General features: G+C 34.9%; 2 protein-coding genes across 5 annotated transcripts in view; both read left to right on the top strand.

The window, feature by feature from the left end:
• LOC115695182 (probable disease resistance protein At4g27220) overlaps positions 1-26,730 on the top strand; it is a 67,046-nt gene that overhangs the window by 10,729 nt on the left and 29,587 nt on the right. For 3 of the 4 annotated variants that reach the window (XM_061117750.1, XM_061117751.1, XM_061117749.1), the window contains 3 exons: positions 19,214-22,017; positions 22,701-23,171; positions 25,942-26,412. In XM_061117750.1, the coding sequence (XP_060973733.1) occupies positions 19,249-22,017; positions 22,701-23,171; positions 25,942-26,412 (3,711 nt within the window). In that variant the 5' untranslated portion in view covers positions 19,214-19,248. The remainder of the gene's footprint in view (positions 1-19,213; positions 22,018-22,700; positions 23,172-25,941; positions 26,413-26,730) is intronic. The other variant, XM_061117752.1, reaches the window with a different exon arrangement.
• On the top strand, positions 7,324-9,297 carry LOC133039124 (uncharacterized). The gene is made up of 4 exons (XM_061117943.1): positions 7,324-7,934; positions 8,067-8,157; positions 8,380-8,756; positions 9,123-9,297. The coding sequence occupies exons 1-4, from the start codon at positions 7,324-7,326 to the stop codon at positions 9,295-9,297; spliced, it is 1,254 nt and encodes a 417-aa protein (XP_060973926.1).

Here is a 26,730-nt window from a genome sequence, read left to right as displayed (position 1 = left end):
CTATGCCCCTCATGGCACCTGTGGAGGAGGGTTGTCCGCCTCCTCCACAGGGGAAAAATTGTTGAAAGGAGAGCCCACCGCCGAGCCCGCATCCTCAATAATACCAATATCCTTCTCAGGGATAGCAATATCCGTCAACCTGGCTCTTGCCTTCCAAGCCGTGAGTCTCAAGGATTGACCGGCGGAGATTGGTTTGACAATCAGACTGGGTTGACCAACAGAGACGTCCGTAGGAGAGCTCCCATCACCCGAAGACGGTTCCTCAAAATCACCAGGCAACGCACTAGATCCATCCGGCTCATTGCCTCTGGGGCCAACACCACGGGGGAAATCCCTTACCACACCCTTCACTCTTCTTAAATTCCATTTAGGCTCCGTCTTTAATGAGTGAGACTCAACATCAAGTCTACGCTTCTTCACCGGAGTGGTTCTCTCATTAATTTCCGAAGTTGGTTGAACCCCAATATCACAAAAACCCGCTTTTCTTTTGATTGGGCCATGAGTAGCAAATTCCGCCAACTCATGCAGGTATCCTTCTTGAGCTTGAAAAAATTTTGAAAGAGCTCTTTTTTCATCAAGGTGCTCAGAGTATTCTTGGCCCAAAACTGATGAAGCAGTGATGTTGTTCTCTTCTTTTTCCTTGGCAAAAATAGTCACGGGTGAAGATAATAAATCGTTGTTATTAACCGGCCCATCACCAAACGTACCTGGCCCACCAATCTTCCTTTGAATGGACTTAAGCCCACTTCCTTCACCAATTTCAGAGGGCCCAGAAAATAAATGGCCATTAGAATTAAAGGTGGTATTAACTCTCAGCCCAAGACTTGGACCAATCGGCCCATTGTGAAACAACTTAGGAGGCCCACCAGATTTGAAAAAAGAGTTGAATTGGGCCGGCCCCACTTCTTTATGTGCCACATGGTCAACCAAAGGGGTCAACCTTTTGTCTCTATTCACATGACACCTCAGCCCTTCATCCGTATTCTCCTCATCACCCCCCTCTAAATTCAAAATGGGTTCTTTAAATGGAAAATGTGCAGACGGCTTTTCTTCGTACAGTTTAGGTGAAAAGGAATGAACACCCAAATGAAGACCAGTCGCCATCTCGACGCCAGCCACCTTCGGACGCCACGCCGATCGTACCATACTTCCTCTCTGTCCCCTCGAAGACCGGCGCCGCATAGATCTCGAGGCTTCTGCACGGGTTAACGGGCCCGCTCCCATGGTCGGAGGAATCGCACCTTTCTCCAGCAGCGGAGTCGGACCTTTCACCTGGCACACTACCACCGTGCCGCCATCAAGTCCGCGGTCAGCAGGAGCTCCGCCCACAACCAAGGCCCCGGATGTCTTCTCCTTTATCTTCCCAACAGCAACATCCGTACGTTTAACAGAGAAACAACATTCGTACTTGGAGAGGGTATTCAGCCATGGTCCGAATAACGGAAAAGGAACTCCCTTCTCATTGAGAACCGTAACAGGAGAAAGTAGCGAGCACTCACTACGCTGGTGACCCAGTAATCCACATTTGAAGCAAAAAACTCCCAGCTTCTCATATTTTAATTGAATCCACCTATTGACTCCACTTATGGTCTTGAAGTAGCAACCGCAACAGAGCGGTCTGTTGACGTCCACCTCTACTAAAACCCGAATCCACTTTTTCCAGGTAACTGGTTTGGATTCCTCAAGCTCAATCGTGAGCACTTTGCCCGCCAATGTCCCCAGCATGTTGGCATTAGTTTTCGAATAGTAGTCCTGAGGTAGCAGGTGAATTTGGATCCAAAAACGGATCGAGTTGAAAGAAGGTGTATTGGCACCGAAACCAGAGGACCACGAGAGAAGAGCCAACATATCTCCTTTTACACACCACGGCCCCTGCTCAAGGATCCTTTTGCACACCACACCAGACTCAAAAATGAAACGAAAGCAGTTTGCACCAGCAAGAACACCATCAGTAGGCTCCACACGAACCCGAGTGTTCCAAAGGCTAGAGCAAGCAAATTCCACATCCTTAGCAATAAAGGTCCTTACTGAAATAATTTTGCCAAAAAGGCAAAGCTTGGAAAGAATCTTGGTTGTTACTACACTAGGTTCCAAAGAAATAGACACCTCATTAAGAGAAAGGCATCTCCCATTAATACCACTTGAAGATTCACCAACCTCATCCATTGACTTAAATGACTCCACGAACCAGGACAAAAAACCAAACCAAATACCACCGAAGACCCACTACAGGGACCACACACCAACTTACCCACCCCTAAAGCAAAAGCACTGAACTCCACAAGGCCAAAAAGACAAAGAAAACGCCTCCAGAACAGACACACACCTCACAAATGACTCAACACAACCCCACAAGAAAAACGAAGGCACAAAGAAGTAACTAGACACAAAGGTCAAAAATAAACACAAAACAGTAGAGTAAGTCAATCAATGGGGACAACTAAAGCAAGAAAAGAAAAGAAAAAGAAGGGAAAGACCAGAGAGAATAGTAGAAGACACATTCTCTCGCCCCTCTTCTACCCATAGGTTAGATCATTATGTAAATGTTTCAATTTATTTTAGGTTAAATTGTGTTTCATTTCTAAATTTGGCTCACACAAATATAATAAAGAAAATAACAAAATAATATATATTCTTATATAATTTTGTTTATATCATTCAGAGAAGGAGAAGGCACATAACTTGAAAATAAACTTCTTAAGCAGACCATTACTTATATGTCTATAATGCTAAATAATACATATAACATGAACTTTAAAATGGGAAATTATAATAAATGGTCCCAAATTATAGGACTATGTTAGTTTATGTCCTTATTTTAAAAATATATAGTAAATGACCCTAAATCATAAGACTATGACGCCGTTTGGTAACACTTTTTTAATCAGTTTTCTGTTTTTAAAATTGAAAAAGTGAAAATATTTTTCAAAAACATGTTCTATAAAACTGCTTTTACTTTTCAATTATTTAATTAAGAATCAAAATTTTAAAAACAAAAAAAAAATCACTTTCAATATTTTTTTAAACAGTTTTTTTCTTAATCAATATCTTGGACTTCGATCATGACCCGGACCCAAATCCCCCCACGGTCTTGGCGCTGAACCCGATCTCTGACTTGAATCCAAATTCGACCCCAAACCTAGACCCGACGTAAATAAAATCAAAAAATGAAAATGAAAATGAACTTTACAGAGCACACTTTTGTTTTCTGTTTTTAAAATTGAAAAACAAAAGTGGTTACAGAATGCATTTTTGTTTTTTGTTACCAAACGACACCTATCTTAGTAAATGTCCTTATTTCAAAATCATTAATTTTTATTTTTTTATTTTTTTAGAATTAGAAGCAAATTATTTAAACATTATGGTATATCTATATTAGTTTTGTTAAAACCTTTTTTATTTAAAAGTTATGTCAATTTTTTTAATTTTTGATGAGTTGTTTTGGGTTATTGGTATATAGATTTTGTTGTACGGTATATTTTTATTTTGTTATATGGTATATTATTATTCCTAGATGATATTTATTTTTTATTATGATATGTATAATAGTGGTATATAATTTTATTAGCATAATAAAAATATTTTAATGTATGTATATAATTTTATTGTCATGCTACATATATTTAATTATTATTTTTATATTTTTTGATTGTATGATTATTTATTTTAAATAATATTTAATTAGTTTTTATTTTATTATATACAATAGTCATGGTATATATATTTTAATTGTGGTATATAATTTGGTTAGTATAGTATACATATATATATATTAGTAATCTATATTTTTATTATTATTATATTTTGTATATATATTTTTGTGAATGATATATGTATTTTTTGTTATACGGTATATAATTTTTTTAAAATAATATTTAAGTTCTATTTTCTATTGTACTTTTGTTAACATGATATATAAATTTATTAGCATCCTATATATCTTTATTTGTTGTTATTATTATATATATTTCTATTGTAAGGTATATATTTTATGTTATATGATATATAAGTTTTATTGTATAGTATATTATTTTATTTTAGATAATGCATGTTTAGTTTTTATTTTAGTATACATAAATGTGATATATAATTTTGTTAATATGATATATATAATTTTTTTAATAATATTATATTATTTTATTTTATTTTTTATTATAGGTATATACGTTTTCTTGTATGGTATATGGTTTTTGTTGTCTATAATATATCATTTATTTAATATGATATTTAGTTTCTATTTTATTATATATAATTTTTTTGGTATATATTTATATTTTAATGGTGGTTTATATAATTTTGTTAGCATGATATATATATTTTTTGAGAATTAATTTAGTACTGTTGTTTGTGGTATATAATTTTATTACTACGGTATATTAATTTTCAGTACTACGATATATCTAATACTGCTGTATATATTTAAATGATCTAATATATTTATTTATTTTTGTTACAAAATAATAATATGCAATACCAAAAAAATTATGTAACTTAATTTTCTTATAATATATATATTTTTTAAAAAAATATGTGATAAATGTATTTTTATAATTTTTATTAGCTAATTTATTAGATTTGACCATTTCCTTAATTTTTATAAAAAGTGGACATTTATTAACTTAGTTTCCAAATTTAGGGCCATTTTGCATCTCCCCCTTTTAAAATTGATGCAGCATATTAGAATGGTGAGCTATGCTCAACCTATATCCGTGTCAACAAAGGGAATAACATCCAAAATAGGAAACACTCTCAACTTTAATATTCAATATATTTAATGTTTCTTACATTTACCAAAATTATAAAAATGTTCAGAGTTTGAGTTCTAATATTTTGGCCCACTAAGATTTCCTAACAAACAACTAAACAACTTAGGCCTAAGACTATTAAATCTCTTAGCCTTAGACATTGATGAAAGCTTAAACAAGAGTAAAGGAAAAACAGCAGAAGGAAGAGAAAGAGTAAAGATGAACGATTTTGAAAGTTATCAAAGTAATGATTTATATACAGCTTAGCATTCTGAGTCTGTTACAATCGCATTTACAGCTCAGCAAATCCTAAAAAATTATGTACAAGCTAATAACTAACAACTTCTAACAATTGACTGAATTGACAGTCTCAATAGCTCCCCTCAAACTCATAATTGAAACATCTTCAATTTTGAGTTTGGCTCTAAAATCTACAAATAAAAAACTGTTGATTGCTTTGGTTAGTCGATCAGCTAATTGATCTAAAGTATGCTTTTATTTAACCTCGATAACTCTTTGTAACACCTTTTCACACACGAAATACAAGTCAAGATCTAAGTGCCTCATTCGAGCATACAAAACCAGATTGAGTGTTAACATCACAGTGGAGAGTTTATCACACTAGAATGTTGGAGATTTTGACAGTTGAAGATCCAACTCCGAGAACAGAGAATGGAGCCAATAAATGTAAGCTTCGATACTCTGCTTCTATACTTGACTTAGAGACTGTGTGTTGTTTCTTGCAAGACCAGGATATTAAGTTTGGTCCAAAGAAGATGGCATGTCCAGATGTTGACCTCCTATCATTTGAATCAAATGCCCAGTCAACATCACAAAAGGTCCAATCTCATAATTAGAAGGTAGTTGAAGATGTATTGTAGAGTCCATTTTTATGTATCGAAGAATTGTCTTCATTGCATTCCAATGTGGGTGAAGAGGATTGTGCATATATTGACACTGTAGGACACCTCTGGCCGAGTGATTGTTAAGTATTACAATGTTCCCACAATTGATTGATAAAGTTGCACATTTGTTGATAGCTTTAGACCACTGTTCATTGGAGTGGAGGCTAATTTATCATTGAACATGGTTGCTTTGAGAAGTTGATCTTTGGCATACTTGGCTTGGGACAAATGCATTCATCCTGTGGTGTGAATAACTCATATTCCCAAGAAATAACTCAATAAGGTCTTTGAGAGAGAATTGAGCATTCAATGAGATGAGAAGAGCTACACTTGGGAATCACGACCAATGGTTAATATATCATCGACATACACCAAAAATAAAGTAGTGAATTGAGTAGTGTGATGAATAAAAATAAAATGATCTGTCCGAGAGGAAACAAATACCAACTGTTGTAAGCTATGTTGCAACTTTTTAAACCAAGCTCTAGGGGCTTGCTTTAGCCCATAGAGAGGTTTATGCAATTTGTAAACTAAATGTTCAAAACCAGGTACCTCAAAACATGGAGGTTGAGACATATAGACCTCTTCTTGTAACTCCCCATTAGGAAATGTATTGTTGACATCTAATTGTGTTACAATCCATCCCTTTGATAATGCAAGAGTTAACACAACTCTGATTGTAAGAAGTTTGATCACTGGACTAAATGTCTCGGTGAAGTCAAAACTGCTTGTTGGTGAAAGCCTTTTTCCATCAGTCGAGCCTTGTATTTATTGACTGTCCCATCTTGATTTTCCTTTAGCTTAAACACCCATTTACAACCTATTTCTTTCCTTCCTTGAGGAAGTAGAACCAGTGTCCAAGTATGATTTTGTGCAAGAGCTAATACCTCATCTGACATAGCTGTATTCCATGGTTGTTGTTGCAATGCTTCTTTGATTGTGGCAAGTTCTCCAGTAACAATTGAGGCTCGAGGTTTCTAAATTCCTACCTTTGCACGCGTAATCATCTAGTGTGTATTTACAATGTGAGGAGCCGGTGAGTAGCCAGTAGCTTGAGGAATACAAGACAAAGTAGCTGGTGGATCAACAACAAAGTCATTCAAGCTAGTATTGACAGTGAGATCAGGTGTTGAAGTTGTAGAAGTTGAAGTACTACTAGGTGAGGCTACTGGACTTGGATAAGCAGCACCACAAGTTTGGGAATGACTTGGAGCAGCAACATTTGGATTTCAGATGATCTTGTACTATAATTAGGCTGTAAAAGTGAGTCACTGTCGTTAGTAGCATCATGGTCAACATGGTTAATAATAGGCATAGTTAGTTGTGACCGTTAGTACAGTTAAGACAGTTAGCATTTATTAGCTCTAGTTAACCTCTTGCATAGTTAGTTAGAAGTAGTTAGTGTCAAGTGACAAAACACATTGGAATATTGTCTATATAAAGTCCTTGTTTTTCACTTAAAACTAACACACAATATAGTTCATTTTGTAAAGATTAAACACTATCAATAAAGAGCTATAATATTGATTCATTAAACACATTGTAAATGGTTATGGTTGTGGGGCATTCAATTGTGAGACTCAACAGTGTGGTATCAGAGTTGGATGGGTTCTTGGAGCTTGGATTGAATCAAGCTAGCGTGGGATCAGACGTGAAGAACATCCAGGGAAGAAATGGGGAATGCCAAGTTTGCTATCGAGAAGTTTGATGGGAAAAACGATTTTAGTTTGTGGAGGGTAAAGATGCGAGCTCTCTTGGTTCAGCAAGGAATTCAGGATGCCATTCTTGGTGATGAAGATCAAAGGCAAGATAAGGTCCTGAGGGAGGTTTCAAAGGAAACCATAGTAGCTGGTCTATGGAAGAAATTGGAGTCTTTGTACATGACAAAATCTCTAAAAAATTGTTTGTTCCTGAAGCTGAAACTTTACTCATTCAAAATGCAACTAGGGAAAAGTATTGAAGATCATATGGATAATTTCAACAAGATAAGTCTTTATCTTGAAAACTGTGATATCAAGATTGAAAGTGAGTACCAAGCCATTATAGTCTTGAATTCTCTACCTACAGACAGGTATGAACACTTTGTTGATCCAGTGATGTTTGGAAGGGATTCACTAACATTGGAAGAAGTACACAATGCTTTAATGTCGAAAGAATTGAAAAGAAAGTCTGAGAAAGAAGATAATTCAGGGGAGGGTTTGTTAATTGCTCGTGGAAGAATTGAAGGCAGATACAATAGGAATCAACATCAAGCTCATTCCACAAAAGGAAAGCCAAACTCCAAGTTCAAGAAAAGATGTTTCATCTATCACAAAACATCACATCTCAAATGAGATTTCCCTGAACTTAACAAGAAATCAACTGGTGGCTTCAAGAAATATGGAAATAATGATCTTGTATACGGTGAATATGCCAGTGATGATGGTTATGAAAGTGCAGGAGTTTTAGTGGCTTCTATAGGATACTCTGGTCTTTACTGGGTCATTGATTCAGGGTGCTCTTTTCATGTGTGCCCTGACAGAACATAGTTCTCTGAATACAAAGAAATCAAAGGTTGAACAGTCAAGTTAGGAGACAGCAGATCATTCACAATCAAGGGAATTGGATTTGTGAAATTCCAACTTGCAAGAGGATCCATTAGAGAACTACACCAAGTGAGACATGTTCCAGAGTTCAAAAGAAACTTAATTTTAGTAGCTATGTTGGACAATGGTGGATTCACAGTTTAGGTTGAAGGTGGAGTTCTTAAGGTTACCCAAGGAGCAAAGGTAATCACGAAGGGGTCTGTGATCAATGGTGTGTATGTTCTACAAGGGAGTACAGCCAAAAATCTTATATATGTTGCTTCCAAAGAAATGGTAAACTCATTTGTGCTATGGCATAAAAGGTTAGGCCGTGTTAGTCTAAAAGGTCTGGAGATTTTAATCAAGAAGGGATTGCTAGGGAAGAAAGTTGTAAAAGACCTACACTTCTATGAACATCGTGTCCTAGGCAAGTCTACAAAACTGAAATTTGGAACTGGTTTGCATTGCTCCAAGGATACATTGGACTATGTTCATTTAGATCTTTGGGGGCCCTTTAGAGTCACTTCCACAGGAGGAGCAAGGTACTTTCTTACCCTGATTGGTTATCACTCTAGATATGTATGGATTCATATATTAAAACACAAGCATGAAGTGATTTCAAAGTTTAAAGAGTGGAGAATTTTGCTTAAAAATCAAATTGGTAGGAAGTTAAGGAAATTGAGAACATATAATGGCTTGGAATTATGTTTAGATTTCTTTAAGGTTTATTGCAAACAACATGGGATAGCCAAGCACCTTACTGTCCCCAAGATCCCTCAATAGAATGGCCTTGCTGAAAGGATGAACTAGACCATAATGGAGAGGATCAGATGTATGTTAATCCACTCAGGGTTGCCAAGGAATTTCTGGGCAGAAGTAGCTGTAACAACTTGCTATTTAATCAACAGATGTCCCTCATCTGCAATTGTTTTTAAGACACCAGTTGAGGCAAGAACTGGTCACCCTGTAGACTATGAAAAGCTGAGAACTTTTGGATGCATTGCCTATGCTCACATCAAGCAAGATAAACTGGAACCAAGAGCCAGAAAGTGTCTTTCTTGGATATCCTGTGAAGGGCTATAAATTGTGGAGCATAGAAATTGGCAATCATCAAAAGTTTTTCATTAGTAGGGATGTTGTGTTTGAAGAAGACAGTGTATAGAGATACACTAGAAGTGAGCCCAAACTCTAAACTTGAGAAAAATGACAGTATACAGTTTGAGATTGGAAGCTGTAAAATGCTTGACACCAGACAGCCAGGAAATATCACCAGAAGCAACTACTAGAACTGAGTTGGAAGAGGAAGAAGATGGTGGAAAGGTTACTGACCAAGGAGAACTGAAATTTGAAGACGATGAGAATCCCAGTATCCTGCAATATCAATTGACTAGGGATCCAACTAAAAGAACTCATAAGGCTCCCAAGAGATTTGGATGTGCAGATATCATTCACTATGCTTTCACAATGTCTGAATTCTGTGAAAATGAGCCTAGAACTTATAAGGAGGTAATGGAATCAAGGGAAAGGGTCAAATGGAATGGTGCAATGAAAGATGAGATCAAATCCTTAATTAAAAACAAGACCTGGATACTGATCATAAGGCCTTCTGACAAAAAGATAAATAGGCTGGAAATGGGTCTACAAGTACAAAGAGGAGATTCCGGGAGTTGAGGGAGCAAGGTACAAAGCTAGGTTGGTTGCCAAAGGCTTCACATAGAAGGAATGAGTGGATTTACATGAGATTTTCTCACCAGTTGTGAAGCATACTTCAATAAGAATGATTTTGGCAATGGTAGCAATCCAGGACCTTGAACTTGAACTAATGTATGTTAAAACTGCCTTCTTACATGGGGAATTAGATGAAGATATTCTAATGAAGTAACCAGAGGGATTTGATGTTGAGGAAAAAGAGAATCATGTGTGCTTGCTTAAGAAGTCCCTATATGGACTAAAACAATCATCAAGGCAATAGTATAGAAGATTTTATGAGTATATGATCAAATCAAGTTTCAAAAGATGTGCATATGATAGTTGTGTCTACACCAAGAGTTCTAAGGTAAAGTCAACAGTCTACTTATTACTCTATGTTGATGATATGTTGATTGCAAGCAAGTACAAGGAAGACATCTACAAAGTAAAACAGATGTTATGTACAAAATTTGAAATGATAGGGCCAGCCAAGAAAATTCTTTGAATTGAGATCTACAGAGACAGAAAGTCTAGAGAATTAGTTCTATCTCAGGCAGGGTACATCTCAAAATTTCTATCTGGACTTGGTTTTCAAGATACCAAACCTATTAGCACACTTCTAGCTCAACATTTCAAATTATCCAACATGCAAGCACCATCAACAGAAGAAGAATCCAAGTACATGGAGAAGATACCATACACAAGTTTGGTAGGGAGTATCATGTATGTCATGATTTGCACTCGGCCAGACCTATGTTATGCAATGAGTATGCTCATTGGGTTTATGCAAAATCCAAGGATTGAGCATTGGAAGGCCGTCAAATGGATGATGAGGTATCTAAAAGGAACATCTACTTTGGGTCTAAAATATCATTCAAAATATGAGACACAAGAAATCACAGGATATGTTGACTCAGACTATGCTGGTGATTTAGACACTAGAAGGTCACAAACAGGTTATGTTTTTTTGTCTAAGCAACTGCACAATTAGTTGGAAAGCCAACTTGCAAACCATAGTGGCTCTTTCAACAACAATAGCATAATACATAGCCTGTACTGAACCTATAAAAGAAGCTTTATGGCTAAAAAGGATGGCAATTAATTTTGGTCTAAACTAGAGACATATACAAGTGCTTAGTGACAGTCAAAGTGCATTACACTTGAGCAAGAATCAGATATTTCATGAGCGTACCAAGCACATTGATGTGCGATTACACTTCATTAGGGAGGTGATTGTAGATGGGAAAGTCAAGCTAGACAAGATTTCTACTGCTGAAAATCCCTCAGATATGCTGACCAAGGCTGTTACTATAGCAAAGTGTAAGCATTGCTTGAATATACTTATAATTTTGGGATTCCTCCTCCCCCGATTGCACCTATTCCATGACTTTCTTAGAGCTCCGAGTAGTCACCATTCACCACGACAACCTGGCTCTGATACCAGATGATATACCCCTACTGCACAATTGAAAAATAACGCAAACAACACAAGAAGCAGTAGAGAAGAAATGGCCGGTTGAGTGTAATTCAAATCAAAAGTTGGTTACAAGCTTGAGCCCAATAGGACCCTTGCTGTAAAGAGAGAAAACTCAATACATGCATAAAACCCCACTAAACCCCTCATACACGATATAACACTTGCAACCCCACTTAACAATTACAACAATACCCTCAAACAGAAAAAGACCCCATTACCCTTGAGTAGTAGCATTCTTCCCCCTTCTAACATAAGTGAACCGCACCGTAGTCCTAACAGTCCGTTGTAAATGTAAATTGCTGTACGAAAAGCCTCATTCCAAAACTTGATGGGCATTGAGGCTTGAGCTAACAATATTAGGCCTATTTCAACTATATTGCAATGTTTTGTTTCAACTAGGCTATTTTTTTGGTGAGTACTGGGGCAAGGGTGCCTATGGATGATACCTAGTTATTGAAGATGAGGAATAAAGGACCTAAATTTCCCTCCCCCAATCGATTTGGAAGACCTTGATCTGTTTGCCTAGTTGAAGCTCAACTTTAAATTTGAAATTAAGAAAGCTTTTTAATGTATCTGGCTTGTTCTTAAGCATATATATCCACGTGAACCTAGAAAAGGCATCTACAAAGTTTATATAATAATGATAGCCATTTGAGGAAAGGGTGTGGGAGGGCCCCCACAAATCAACAACAATTAGCTGTAAGGATTCAATATATACAACGGTAGATGCTTTACGAAATGGGAATTTATGAATTTTTCCAAGGCAACAACAAAAACAAAAAGATGCTTTATTATTGGTAATAAGTAGATTACAAGAATTAAGAACATTTTTTAGTGTTCTTTCAAAGGAGTGACATAGCCTATTATGCCAAACATCATATTTAGAAAACTGATCTCTATTACATTGTTTACAAACAAAATTACAAAGAGAACTCGACACTTCTAGTACTTGAATATTTGGCTGAGAGAGGTTTATGGAGCTGAAACAAAGTAACGATTGTGGTTGAGACTCGGATTGAGGTGAGACTAAGATGAAATTGAGTTGACATTGGCTAAAAGTCTATAAGCCATTTTTTGTGCTTTCCCATCAAACACATCTGATGAGTCAATTTTTTCTTCACACAACGCATGTCAGAGTGAAACTCAAAATAAATATCAGTATCTTTAGCGAATTTTGATACACTTCATATATTCTTAGTAATCTCTGGGACATGTTATGCAAAATAAGGGTTTTGATGACAAGTTTGTGGAACAATGAGATTGACCAAAATTCTTAATAGTCAAACTTGTTCCATCACCAACATACATGTGTTCTAGTCCATTGTAGCCTGTACACTCCATGATGTTCTGAACGTCTGGTGTGTGATGATTTGTGGCACCAGGATCTAGATACCAATCCGCATCATCAGTAGAGGTGAAGACAACAAGATTGGCTTTAACCCGTGGTCCTGTAGTTTGAGTTATCTTTGAGATTTGCCCTATGAAAGCCTTATCAAAGTAGTAAAAATAGTCATGGATTGTGTGACCAATTTTCAAGCATAATTGACATTGTGGTTGATTAGTGGTTGGAGAAATTCTTCCACTTTTATTCATCATCATATTACCTCAACCATAGATATTGGAATTTAAGCATTGTTAAAGCTGGGGGTGGAAAAACCTCGAGGAGGCCCTAAAGAGGGTGCCCCTTGTCCATGAGTAGGAAAAACCTAGAGGAGGCCCCAAAAATATTCATGGATCATGTGACCAATTTTCAAGCATAATTGACACTTAGGTCAACCAGTGGTTGGGGAAGATCTGCTTCTTTGATTCATGATCATATTACCTCGACCATACAAGTTGGGACTATAAGAATTGTTAAAGGTAAGGATGGAAAAACATGATGGAGTCCCTAAAGAAGGTCCCATTAGGAATGAGTAGGAAATCCATAAGTGACTCCAACGTTTGGCTGTTGAAACCCATTGTATTGAGAGACTTTGTAGCGAGAGAAAGGTTGTTGTTGCTGTCTAGAGTTGTGGTAAGCCAGATTAACTTCAAGAGAATCTAAAGGATTGATCACCATGTGAGCACTGAGATCAATCTTTGAGTTTTTTTTTCTATTAAAGACTCTGATGAAAGCAAGAGGGCTTCAATCTTAGCTATTGAGTAGCTCTCAATTCGGGTGTTGGATGAAATCACGAACATATCATACTCACTGGGTAGACCTTTGAAGATTGCAACAACGTGATCTTGTGGCCTAATAGGTCCTCCAACACAGGCAAGAAGATTTACTAGTTGTTTTACCTTTAACAAGTACTCATTGAGACTTAAAGAGCCTTTCTTGAGGTTTTGAAGCTTGATCATGAATTCAAGATTCTTGGAAGAGACTTCAAGGGTGAAATGTTTCTCCAGGGTGTCCCAGATCTGACGAGCTGTGTTTTAACCCACCATTCGAGTGAGATTGCACTGGTCATAGATGATGGAAGCTTGGATACCAGTAATTGATCTTGAACTTCCCAATCGTTATAAGTAGGACTGAAGTTGTGAAGTGCACAATCTTCATGAGATAGGAATTGGGTTAGAGGATGATCAAGATTGTAACTTTATAATTGATTTCCTATGATGGCTAAAAGAACTTGTATTTCAAAGCAAAAAGTTGTGGTCATTGAAGCGAATTGAATGACTGATTAAAGAACAATATGATAAGCCTAAGACTTATCTTGTGCATCACAAAATTATTAAATGACATACTTAGTCTCTTATGTACATAGGCTAAGTTGTCTTAGTGTTTTAATTCTATTCGTCTAATTGTAATCCTAGGTGGCCTAAGTCACCAATGCTTATAAATAGAGAGGGAGCAACCTCATTTAGATGAGCTTGGAATTAAATAAGAGTAGACTCTTTGTGGAGAGACCAATCCTCTCGAAAGATTAGAGATTTGGAGAGACGAGCCTCTCAAAAGCTTGATATTGTAACTTCATGACTAATTTTCAAAATAAAGATCATTTGAGAAATTCATTACTGGTATTTATTTTGAGAAATAGCTAATAGAATATTTCTACTTTAGGATTATTCTATCAAATTGGTGCGATGGGCGTGGATCGAAGACACGACCTTTTGGTCGGATTAGGGAATTGGGAGAGACGAGCCTCTTGAAAGCTCGATATTGTAACTTCATGACTATTTTTCAGAATAAAGATCATTTGAGAAATTCATTACTAGTATTTAAATTGGGAAATAGATGATAGAATGCTTCTACTCTAGGATAATTCTATCAAATTGGTGCAGTGAGCGTGGATATGAGACCTCAAAAATAGTCGGAGAGAAGTGATTCCTCCATGGCTTCAGAAGAAGAGTGTGAAGCTTTGGAAGTTGACACTTCTAGATTTAAGGAATCTCTTCATGATTCAATACAAGAGATAGCACAACAACTTCATCATCACTTGCAAGAATCTCTCCAAGAAATGTTACAGCAACAATTCAAGACTTTCTTAGAAGTTCAAGAAAAATTAAGAACTGCCCAAGAACCCAAAGAAGATGTTAATGGAGTTGCTGGAAACAAGGAAAAGGAGGAAAGCAAGGGCCTAGCGAGCCCCATGGCACCTCAACACAACACTGCAATGCTGGAACAACGATCATCGACCACGGGCATCACTCCTATGGTAGGTTTATGTCTGAATCGAAGCTCGAAGCGGGAATTTTTTGACAAGAACCAACAAGACTCAATTTTGACATGAAAAATGGCTTAAGAAGTTGAAGATGCCGAGTTTTGATGGAGAGAATCCATACATATGGATATTACAAGCAAAAATATTTTTGTCTTGCCATGGATATGACAACGACGAGAAGATTGAGGCTGCTGTCACTTCATTTTTAGGGGATGCTCTACTAAGGTATGCATGTGAAATTTAAATGCGAGACATATTAAGCTGGGAAGAAATAAAAAAATTGGTGTTGAAGTTTTAAAAAACACATAAATGGGGTCCTTTATGACCAATTTTTAGCAGTCAAGCAAGAGGGTTTCGTGACGAAAATGATGAAAATTATATCCGGCTCTCAGCTCCATTTGATAGCATAACACCAGAAATTCAGTTTGGCACATTTTTAAATGGATTAGTACCATCAATAACAGTTGAATTAAGGGTGTAACGTCCAAGAAATGTGGATGGACTGAGAAAACTTACCCAAGAATAGTCAAGAATCGTTCAAGAAGTGGTAAACACATCCAATGCTAAAGAGATGGAGGAGAAAAGGAGCACAGTAGTGTCTATTAAGGCAAGAACCAGTAACATTCACTCAGAACACAACCACGAGGCTGCCAAAGTGCCACCTACATGGGAATTTCATGGAAATAAGCTTTTCAACGAAAGATCTTACGAAAGAGAAGAATTAAGAACTCCTTCCACACACAAGAAGCGATTAAGAGAACTAAAAATCCCAACATTTGACGAGGAAAATTTCATTAGCGTGAATAATACCGTCCGTGATGAAAAGAACATTGTTCTTTCCGAGTAGGTGGTATTGTCGCTGATGAAAACCCAACTGGTTGGAGCAGTTTACAAGGATGGACAACAACTAAACAATAGAGAAGAGACCTCAAAAGCACTTCTGAAGAAGGAGTCGGCTTTAAAGGGGTATTTTTTTAAGAAAAAGTACTTGTTTGTTACAAGAAGAACACATTTATTCTCTGCCACAACAACACCTACACGATGGACAGCTACCACCTGAAGAGAAGAAGATGCCACTGGTCATGCTACAACATCTAATAAGATGTTAGAGTTTAATTTTCTTCGCTGATTAAGAAACTTGTATGAGTGGGGTGCAAAATACAATAGGAGTCTTCTACATTCAATGTATTTTTGATAGAGGAAAAACAAATAAAAAAGAGAAATACAACCGAAACTTAGCCCATCACCAAGTTCACTAACAAGACAATGAATTATTGATCAAGTGGCACTTTCTCTCAAAATTTAAAGCAACAGAGGAATGCATACCATTAAAGAACATTTCCAAGTTTTCACCTTGAGGACAAGGTGAAGGTTCTTGGGGGGTATTGATAAGCGTAAGACTTATCTTGTGCTTCACAAAACGATTAAATGGCATACTTAGTCTCTTACGTGCATAGGCTCAGTTGTCTTAGTGTTTTAATTCTATTCGTCCAATTGTAATCTTAGGTGGCCTAAGTCTTATTAAGGCCAATGCTTATAAATAGAGAGGGAGCAACCTCATTTAGATGAGCTTGGAATTAGATAAGAGTAGACTCTTTGCGGAGAGACCAATCCTCTCGAAAGATTGGGAATTTGGAAAGACGAGCCTCCCGAAAGCTCGATATTGTAACTTCGTGACTGTTTTTTAGAGTAAAGATCATTTGAGAAATTCATTACTGGTATTTATTTTAAGAAATAGCTGATAAAACATTTCTACTCTATGATTATTTTATCACATTTGAGAAGAGAATTTTGTAGATCTAACTCGTAAAACTGATGATCCTCCGACCGCCAATTGTTGATGTTCACCATGTTTGCTGACAAGGGTGGAAGTGGCTCCGATACCATATTAAATCTCTTAGACATTAATGAAAGCTTAAACAGAAGTAAAGGAAAGACACAAAAAGAAAGAGAAAAAGTGAAGTTGAAAGATTTTCATTCATTAGAAAAGAAGTCATCAAATTAATGACTTATATTCAACTTAGCATTTTGAGTTTGTTACAATCGCATTTACTGTTCAACAACTCCTAAAATCTAGATACAAGCTAAAAACTATCAACTTCTAAAATCTCACACTTTTGACGGAGATTTCAATTGCCATAATGAACGCCAGAACTCAAATTTGGGTCTCAGATCACTGACCACCCGCATCTTGCAATAACCTGTATGTTGATTTAACTGACTAAAAATCATTCTTTTCCTTTGTCCAATACCACTTATCCTTGTTGCAAGAGAAGCTGAATAGCACTGGTAAAACCAAATCTTTATCTCTTTCATTCAGTACATCGTTCTACATTTCCTTATCCCAACCACACCCCTCATGAATCATAAGAGAGTCCACCATTTTCCCAACTGACAGGATGAAAAGATTGAACATAAGGATCATTTTCATTTGGAAGCTAAGGAGAATGAAGAATACTTACCAACCATCCATCTATTACAAACCTTAACTAAATCTCTTGCTCCTAAAATATTACCTTGAATCTAAGCTATAAAACAAGATCGCCTAGGATAGTATTGGGCCTTAAAAATTTTCCCACCAAAACAAGTCTCTTGACCATGAACCTCCATCCTTGCTTTCCAAGAAGAGCAAGTTTAAAATCTTGTAAATCTCTAAATCTCATGCTACCATTGGATTTATGTTGACAAAGCTTCTTCTAACTTTTCCAATGGATACCTTTTCCCTTAGAAGAATTAATTTGCCACCAAATTCTACAGATCACATCCTCCATTTTCTTCACATCCATTTATGTAAAAAGGAATACACCCATGGCATAACTTGGGATGTGCTCTAATAGATTTAAGAATCTATGGCGACATTAAGACCCCAAAATAATTCTAACTTCTTCTTATGACCTAGGTTGAGTCGGTTCACAGAACCATCATCTCCCTTAAAACATTAAAAGAAAAAGAGAAATCAAATACGACTCTAAGAGAGACACCTCTCTAAAAAGAGTACCGATTTTCTAGCACCCAATATGGTCTTAAATTAGTAAAAAGGTCGAGAGCGGCCTAAAGAGTCACTAGGTCCCTTACGCCCGGAAAGTAACCCATATGAGGTTGACGAAGCTTGGCGAGCTCACAGTCCCTCATTGCAGTAGACACAAATCTTGAAAGGGGCTGAGATAAATTATAAAGCCTACGCTCCTCGCGAAGGGTAATAAAAAGGAGAAGGGAAGAAAAATTAAGTCGTAAAAATGAAACTCACCACACTTAGTCTACAAGAACATTTAAGAGAATTCTTATAGACTAGGGGGCAAGTGTTGACGCCCAAAGATTACTAAATCTGCGCCTTCCCCCGCGGCCTTCGCCCGCCGCCCTTGCATGGACGCAGCCTTTCTCGCCCGCGGCCCCACCCCCGCCCACACCTCAGTAAAAACCAAGTCTTTAATGAAAGGACCAAACACATAGATGTGAGGTACCATTTCATTCGAGATACAATTGCAAAAGGAAGAGTCGAGCTTCCAAAGGTGTCAATTGAAGAAAACCCCTCAGACATGCTCACAAAAAAACTTTCAACAACAAAATTTAGGCACTGTCTAAATTTATTATAGATCACAAAATAATTTGATGTATCTTCGTTCTTATATTTGTAATGGTATTTTGTGTGTTTTCTAGTGCATTGAAAGCCTAGGTGGAGATTTGTAATATTTAGTATCCCAATGTACAGAATAAGTTAGGAATCGTTAAGAGGTCCGGTTAGCTATATTAGTTACCTAAGCTACCCTTAGTTGAATTAGGACCAATGCCTATAAATATGCATCTAACTCATTCATTTACAATTAATCTTGTAAGAACACACTTAACTATCAACTCTCTGTGTTGAGTATTTGACTAAGATAAGAGTTCTAAGGCTCGAGAGCCATTGTTCAAGGGAGCTGATCTTAAGATTGAGTAAGATCGAATTCGATACTTTGCATAACAGTAACTCTTTATATCTGGTTGTATTCTTAACCATTTATATTGGATTGGACGTGGATCTTTGAAAGAACAAGACTTTGTTGTATGTGTTTTCTTATTTCTTGTATATTAGTCTTGATTTTATTTGATGATAACTTTTTATTTCACTTATTTATTTTTTATACATTAAAGTAATTGACCAAAAATAATACATTTAGCTAATTATATTTTATCTCTTATATCTTGAAAGGGAGAAGCTAGAGGAAGAAGCAAACAAGAGTACTAATGGACGCCTTTGTTTATCCTATTTTGGCGAATGGTGTGTACGACTTTCTTAAAAACAGAACTATTTTTGGCAAAGAACATGCGAATCGACTGTTTCACTATGAAACTTATCAAAGGAACGTGAAGATACTCACTGAACGACTAGATATCTTGGAGAAACACCAAAATGAAGTGATAACTATGGTTGAGTCAGCCAAACAAATGGACAAGGATGTTTATCCTGAAGTTTTAGAATGGATCGAAAAAACTCAAAATGATTTATCTAGTTATCGTGAGAAGGTAAAAAGTTCCAGCCAAAACTTTAGTGATTTCGTGGTCCATCCACAAGCAATGATCGATGTGGCTTTTGTATCAAAATCGATAAATGAATCAATCGAACATCGTATAAAGTTTGGTGATTTTATTGCTCATGATTCTCGTTTTTACGATAAGGATTACATGTTCTTTGAGACAAGAGAACGAGCTTTGGAAGGAGTCATGAAAGCACTGAAAGATCCCATGGTGAAGATGATTGGGCTGCACGGAATGGGCGGCATCGGCAAGACAACGCTTGCAAAAGAAATAGCTCGACAAGCCAAGAAGGAAGCAAATTTGTTTGATAAGGTGATCATGGGCAGTGCCATTTCTCAAAAGCCAATTATTGCAAATATTCAATTTGAAATTGGAAAAGATCTTGGTGTTGAATTTGGTAATAATGAAACCATATTAACAAGAGCAACAACACTTCGAAAAGAGTTGGGTAAAAAAGTGAAGGTTCTGATTATTCTAGATGATATTTGGGAGGAAATTGATCTGTTTGATGTTGGCATACACTTTAGCGATAATCCAAAAGGAAGTAAGATTCTATTTACTTCGAGACATCAGGGTTTATACAATCCTACAGTTGAGTTCGCTGTCCATTCTTTAGATGAGGATGAATCAACAAAGTTATTTACGAAAGTTGTGGGCAAAATACTTGATGAAAATCTTGATTGCTCGAGGGAATTGGTTAAGGAATGTGGGGGACTTCCGATTGTCATTAATACAGTGGCAGCTGCATTGAAAGATGCGTCTTCATCCAAATGGAGGACTTTCTTAAATGAAATGAGAAACTCTGCCCCTAAGAGTATTGAAGGCATGGAGTCAAAGGTGTTCTGGTCTATAAAATTGAGTTACAATTTTTTGGAAAGTGAAGAGGCCAAATCACTATTATTGCTTTGCAGTATATTTCCAGAAGATAGATTCATATCTGATTATGAGTTGGTGATATATAGTGTGGGTTGGCGCTCGTTTCAGAATGTCAACACAATGGGAGATGCAAAAGACAAGTTAAGCACTCTAATAGATACTTTGAGGAAACATTGTCTATTGCTGCCCAGTGATGAAAGCGAATCTCATATTCGTTATCATTGGGTCAAACTACATGATGTTATCCGGGATGTTCTCAAATCAGTTGCCAAGGAGGAAGGTCTGTTTTCTTTATCTAAGTATGAAGAACTTCCTGAAGAAAAGCATGCTAATCTTGCTGTAGTGTCATTGCTTCCTGATTTTGAGACTCAGTTCCCTGACATATTGGCATGCCCAAACCTTGTTTCATTCATTGACATGTCTTTTGATGAAAAACGTCTCTCAGATTGCTTCTTCGCAGAAACGAAAAAACTAAGAGTTCTGAAGTTAACAAATGTAGATCTGCGCTCACCACCTTCATCCTTTAGTTGTCTACTTGAGAGTCTCGAAATTCTTTGTCTAACCTATTGTGACTTAGAAGACACAACATTTCTCGGAAGTTTCAAGATATTAAAATGTCTAGATCTTTTAAGGTGTCGTTTTAAAACATTGTCAAAACAGGTGGGTCAGCTAACTCATCTACAATCGTTAACTATAGGTTCTTGCAAATATCTTGAGGTGATTGAACCTGATGTTATCTCAAGCTTGATAAATTTAGAAGAGCTGTACATGGGACGTGTGAAGATAGCATGGGAGGTTGAAAAAGTCAGCAGTGAAAGAAGTAATGTCAGTCTTGCAGAGCTAAAGAATTTGACCCGGCTGAACACGTTATATTTGGAAATCCAAAATGATACTTATTTGTCAAAAGATTTCATCTCTAGAAACATTAAGAGTTATCAAATAACTGTAGGTGAACCTGACTTTTTATTCGCTGACAACTTCAGTTCATATTCAAGAGTCTTAATGTTGGAGCTTCACAATGGTAATTTGATAAAAGAATGTGGTTTTGATAAGCTTATGAAAGAATGCCAAGCATTGCAGTTGAGAGGATGTGAAGATGTCACCATTGATATTTACGTATCAAATGCTGATGGTTTCCCCGAATTAGAGGTCTTTGATTTACGTGATGCTTCTAATGTTAGATACTTGATGGAATGCAATCATCCTGTTTTTCAAAACTTGAAGAAGTTGCAACTCAAAAGACTGTCAAACTTGCAAAAAATGTATGATGGAGAATTGGTAGCAGGCTCATTTAGTAAATTAAAAGAGGTGCAAGTAAGTGAATGTCACACACTGAAAAGTCTATTTCCAGTCTCAACTATTGCTGGACAGCTGGAAGAAATGGAAGTAGAGTCTTGTGATATGATGGAGAACATTGTTTTCCATAAAAATGAAAATGGCACCCACCAGAAGATTGAGTTTCTCAAACTACAGAAATTGGTTCTGAAAAGGTTACCAATATTAATTCAATTCTGTAAGCTTGAGCCGGAGCAAAATGTGACTACTTCACCATCATTGGATTCCTCACCGAGCACCATTATATTCCCACTTTTTAGGGAGGAGGTACATTTCTTCTTTCAATTAATAATAATGTTTAATATCTTGTCAACCAATTATATTAATTAAATGAAATATCTAATTATATTAATGAAAAAGTACACCACATTTTATTTTCAATTTATCTTTGATGCATGCTCTATTTCAAATGTGGTTGATGATAATTATGTAAACAATGGTCTTCCATAGAAAGCTAGAAACTACAATAAAAAAAAAGTGCGAAATAGGAAAAAAAAAAAAAAAAGAAGACGAAGAAGAAAAGAGAGTTAGGATTTATGTGAACACTATATCTTTTACTTATTTAATAGAAAAAATTCATATTTCTTACAAAATTCACATCACAAATGTCAATTTTTATATTATATCGATCACTTATTCGGTAAAAATATTAGCAACCTAAAAATATTGTGCAAAGCCAGAATTAGTTCCCTAGTTACTTATAAATCAACTCATTACATTAAAAAATATACTCAATTAGAAATTAATGTATTGCAATATGATATTAAAAAAATACTACTAATTCAAAATAAATTAGACATCTACCTATTACATTCCTAAAATAAACTAAAACAATATACCAACATATACTGATATACATAAAATCAACTTGTGCTACTAGGAACTAATTACCTAATTTATCTTTGATTTTTTTCCCTTTTTATGAAGTTGATTAGACTTTCATTTTGTAGGTGGTAACATTTCCTATTTTGGAGCAATTACGTTTGAGCTCACTTGATTGTGTAGAGATGATTTGCCAAGATCAAGTCCAAGAATTATCATACATGCAGAATTTAAAAGATTTACATGTTGAGAAGTGTCACAAGTTAAAATATCTTTTTTCTTTTATTGTGGCAAGAAGTTTGGCTCAACTTAAAACTCTAAAGGTAAAAGAGTGTGAGAATATGCAAGAGATTATAGTCATAAAAGAAGCAGGAAATGAAGAAGGAAGTTCCATGGAGACTATTTGTTTCCCTAAACTAGAGAAGGTCAATCTTTCTTCTCTTTCAAACGTCAAAACTTTCAGTGGTGGAAAGCGTTTGGCAATCAAATGTCCATCCTTGAAGATATTGAAAATAAAGGAATGCCCAAAACTGAAGACATTCCAGAAAAGTTGCAGCAATGAAATTGAAGCAGCAGAAGAGCCTTTGTTCAATGAAAAGGTACACTTTACGTTTTATTTTCAATTTGTTTTTTATGCATGTCCTATTTCAAATGTGGTTGCATTGACGATAATTATGCAAACACTACTCATCCATAGAACCCAAAGAGAACAGTGCAAAACATAAGAGCAGAAAAAAAAAAAAAAGTTTATGATTTATTGCAAAAGATAATAGCAAAAAATTACTTACAAACGATAATATAATACTAAAATACATTGATAAGCTTATAATAATAACTCTTACAGTATATCAAGTACTTTTGCATTATAATGTGTTTTAGAAACCTAGCTAATTAGTCAAGTGATAAAAGCTGGCGCAAGAATTGGGTAAAGTTTTATGATGATTGTTTAATGGAAAATGAATTAGTCATCAAAAAAATTATGTATGGCCATGCCATGAATAATATTGAATATTTGTTAAAACAAAAATTCTGTTTTCTGCACAAATTATACACTAAAGTAAGAGTTTTTTCAAAATGCCATATACCTATTTAAAAAAGCTACATGGCAATTTTGCTCTTTATTATAAAGCTAAATTGTAAAACATTAAAACTTCTATATTAATGTCACTTAAGATAAATTTTTTATATTACTAATATCTTACATATTCAAAGAGTATTTTTATAAGATGTACACTTGGAGACAAATCAATGTTTTCAAACAAGGCTCCCTCAAAAAGACTTTTTTGTACTATATTTAGGACAATAGAGATAGTATATCTTTTGCTTCAACTATAACGTGGTCTTCTGAAATAATAATAATAATAATAATAATAATAATAATAATAATAATAATAATAATAATAATAATAATAATAAGGGTAAATACTATTTTGGACCCTGTGTTTTGTAAAAGTTACAGATTGGACCCTGTATTTTGTTAAATGACAAAATAGACCCTGTATTTTTTAAAATAGTAAAAATAGGACCCTGAGCTTAATTTTTGATAACTTTTTTTAATACAACCAACTTGAAGACAATGCTTAATACGAACAGATACAAAAAATGCAAACAGTTTTGTCATATAACACTTTTAGATCGAATTATAATTAAATTTTATTTTGACAAAAAATCAATTCAGGGTCCTATTTGTACTATTTTAGAAAATACAAAAATACAGGGTCCAATTGGTAATTTTTGTAAAACAGAGGGTCCAAAATGGTATTTATCCTAATAATAATAATAAGGTGGTAGGTCTGGACTATCTTTGTGATGCAAGTCATCAATTAGGGAATATTTCACAAATACTCAAAAAAATCAAAAAATTACAAATTTATGGTTAGACGGAAGTTTAAATATTCTACAGTTTTTATAATTTTATTTATAGAAAATACGATATTTTGATATATTTTTATGTTGTTCTCTTATTTATTTGTTGTTGATTTTTTGTTATTTGTATGTTTTTATTATTATTATTTTGATGTTGTTTAGATATTATTTTTCTGTTACTTTTATGTAGCTTTTTATTATTTTTATAGAACACTCTAAAATGTAAAAAAAATCTTTGAACGTAAAAAATATAAAAAATTTACAATAATAGTGGTTTATATAATTATCCCCATTAATTACTTTGAAAATCTAGGTTTTGAAGAACATCAATATTTTTCGTGTTAGTTTAGCTTTGTGTGAATGACCGTTAGATTTTAGGATTTTGAGGTTTGTAATTTCATTTCTTGAGACAAAGATGAAGAAGAAGTGCTCAAAAAAAATGTTATTTTTATTAGTTAAATGTTTAATTTTTAAATAATTTTTTAAGAATTTTAACATATTTCTTATTAAGTTAAATTAAGAAAATTTATTTTTATTTTTTGAAAAAATTAAACTTATTTAGCACGTGACCTAATAATATGTTGGCATATGTCTCCTAACTAGCATTTAACGACCTTAACTAGCACCTAACAGTCAAAGCGCACTGCTCCAACAAACCCGTGACCAAAAGGACTATCGCCACTAGGGGTGTGTATAAATCGATCCAATCTAATGAGAATTGATCGATCCAATTAAAACCGACCGCCAAATATATTGGATATCCAATTATAATCGGATCGGATTGGATGTTATTTTTAAATATCTAATTGGATCGGATCGGATGGTGGATGAGGGGTGTACATAATTTTGCATTTACTCTCCACTCCCACCCAAGTAGATATTAAGATACATACATACCTTATTAATTATATAATACAGAACTAATGTTTGACTGCATTATTTATTGATTTTGTTTTACTTATATGTAATGTTGCTAACATTCTCATTTTACATGCTAAATATTTTAAAACAAACTTCAATTTTTTTTTCTCAAAAAGGAAATAAAATTAATTAGAGTTTAAAAGTGTTGTTTTTTTCACTTTCCTTTTCAGATTCCTAGTTAAAGTAATCCATAAATAAAAGTTTATTTTCAAACATATAGTTGGTTGAATTTGACAAATTATTTATTTTTATCTTTTTCCTTCATATTTTGCAGGTGGTATCATTTCCTATTTTGGAGGAATTAAAATTGTACAATCTTGATTCTGTAGAGATGATCTGGCCAGATAAACTTCAAGATGCATCTTACATGCAGAATTTAAAAGATTTAACTGTTTATGAATGTCATAAGTTAATTATGTAAACAATGCATCTACCTATTACATTCCTAAAATAAACTAAAATAATAAACTAACATATACACTGATATACATAAAATCAACTTGTGCTACTAGGAACTAATTACCTAATTTATCTTTGATTTTTTTCCCTTTTTATGAAGTTGATTAGACTTTCATTTTGTAGGTGGTAACATTTCCTATTTTGGAGCAATTACGTTTGAGCTCACTTGATTGTGTAGAGATGATTTGCCAAGATCAAGTCCAAGAATTATCATACATGCAGAATTTAAAAGATTTACATGTTGAGAAGTGTCACAAGTTAAAATATCTTTTTTCTTTTATTGTGGCAAGAAGTTTGGCTCAACTTAAAACTCTAAAGGTAGAGAAGTGTGAGAATATGCAAGAGATTATAGTCATAAAAGAAGCAGGAAATGAAGAAGGAAGTTCCATGGAGACTATTTGTTTCCCTAAACTAGAGCAGCTTTATCTTTCTTCTCTTTCAAACGTCAAAACTTTCAGTGGTGGAAAGCGTTTGGCAATCAAATGTCCATCCTTGAAGATATTGGAAATAGAGGAATGCCCAAAACTGAAGACATTCCACAAAAGTTGCAGCAATGAAATTGAAGCACCAGAAGAACCTTTGTTCAATGAAAAGGTACACTTTACATTTTATTTTCAATTTTTTTTTTATGCATGTCCTATTTCAAATGTGGTTGCATTGACGATAATTATGCAAACACTAATCATCCATAGAACCCAAAGAAAAAAGTGCAAAACATAAGAGCAGAAAAAAAAAAAAAGGTTTATGATTTATTGCAAAAGATAATAGCAAAAAATTACTTACAAACGATAATATAATACTAAAATACATTGATAAGCTTATAATAATAACACTTACAGTAGACCAAGTACTTTTGTATTATAATGTGTTTTAGAAACCTAGCTAATGAGGAACTAGTCAAGTGATAAAAGC

The sequence above is a fragment of the Cannabis sativa genome, chromosome 6 (genome assembly GCF_029168945.1).
Source record: "Cannabis sativa cultivar Pink pepper isolate KNU-18-1 chromosome 6, ASM2916894v1, whole genome shotgun sequence".
Taxonomy (NCBI): domain Eukaryota; kingdom Viridiplantae; phylum Streptophyta; class Magnoliopsida; order Rosales; family Cannabaceae; genus Cannabis; species Cannabis sativa.
This window is presented reverse-complemented; position numbering and strand designations above follow the sequence as displayed.

Excerpts from the sequence above, each read along its gene's own strand:
- LOC133039124 (XM_061117943.1), top strand. The coding sequence starts at position 7,324 with ATGGGGAATGCCAAGTTTGCTATCGAGAAGTTTGATGGGAAAAACGAT. Across the intron at positions 8,158-8,379 it reads ATTCAGGGTGCTCTTTTCAT|GTTGAAGGTGGAGTTCTTAA; the intron begins GTGTGCCCTGAC and ends TTCACAGTTTAG. Across the intron at positions 8,757-9,122 it reads ACTTCCACAGGAGGAGCAAG|ATGTCCCTCATCTGCAATTG; the intron begins GTACTTTCTTAC and ends TTTAATCAACAG.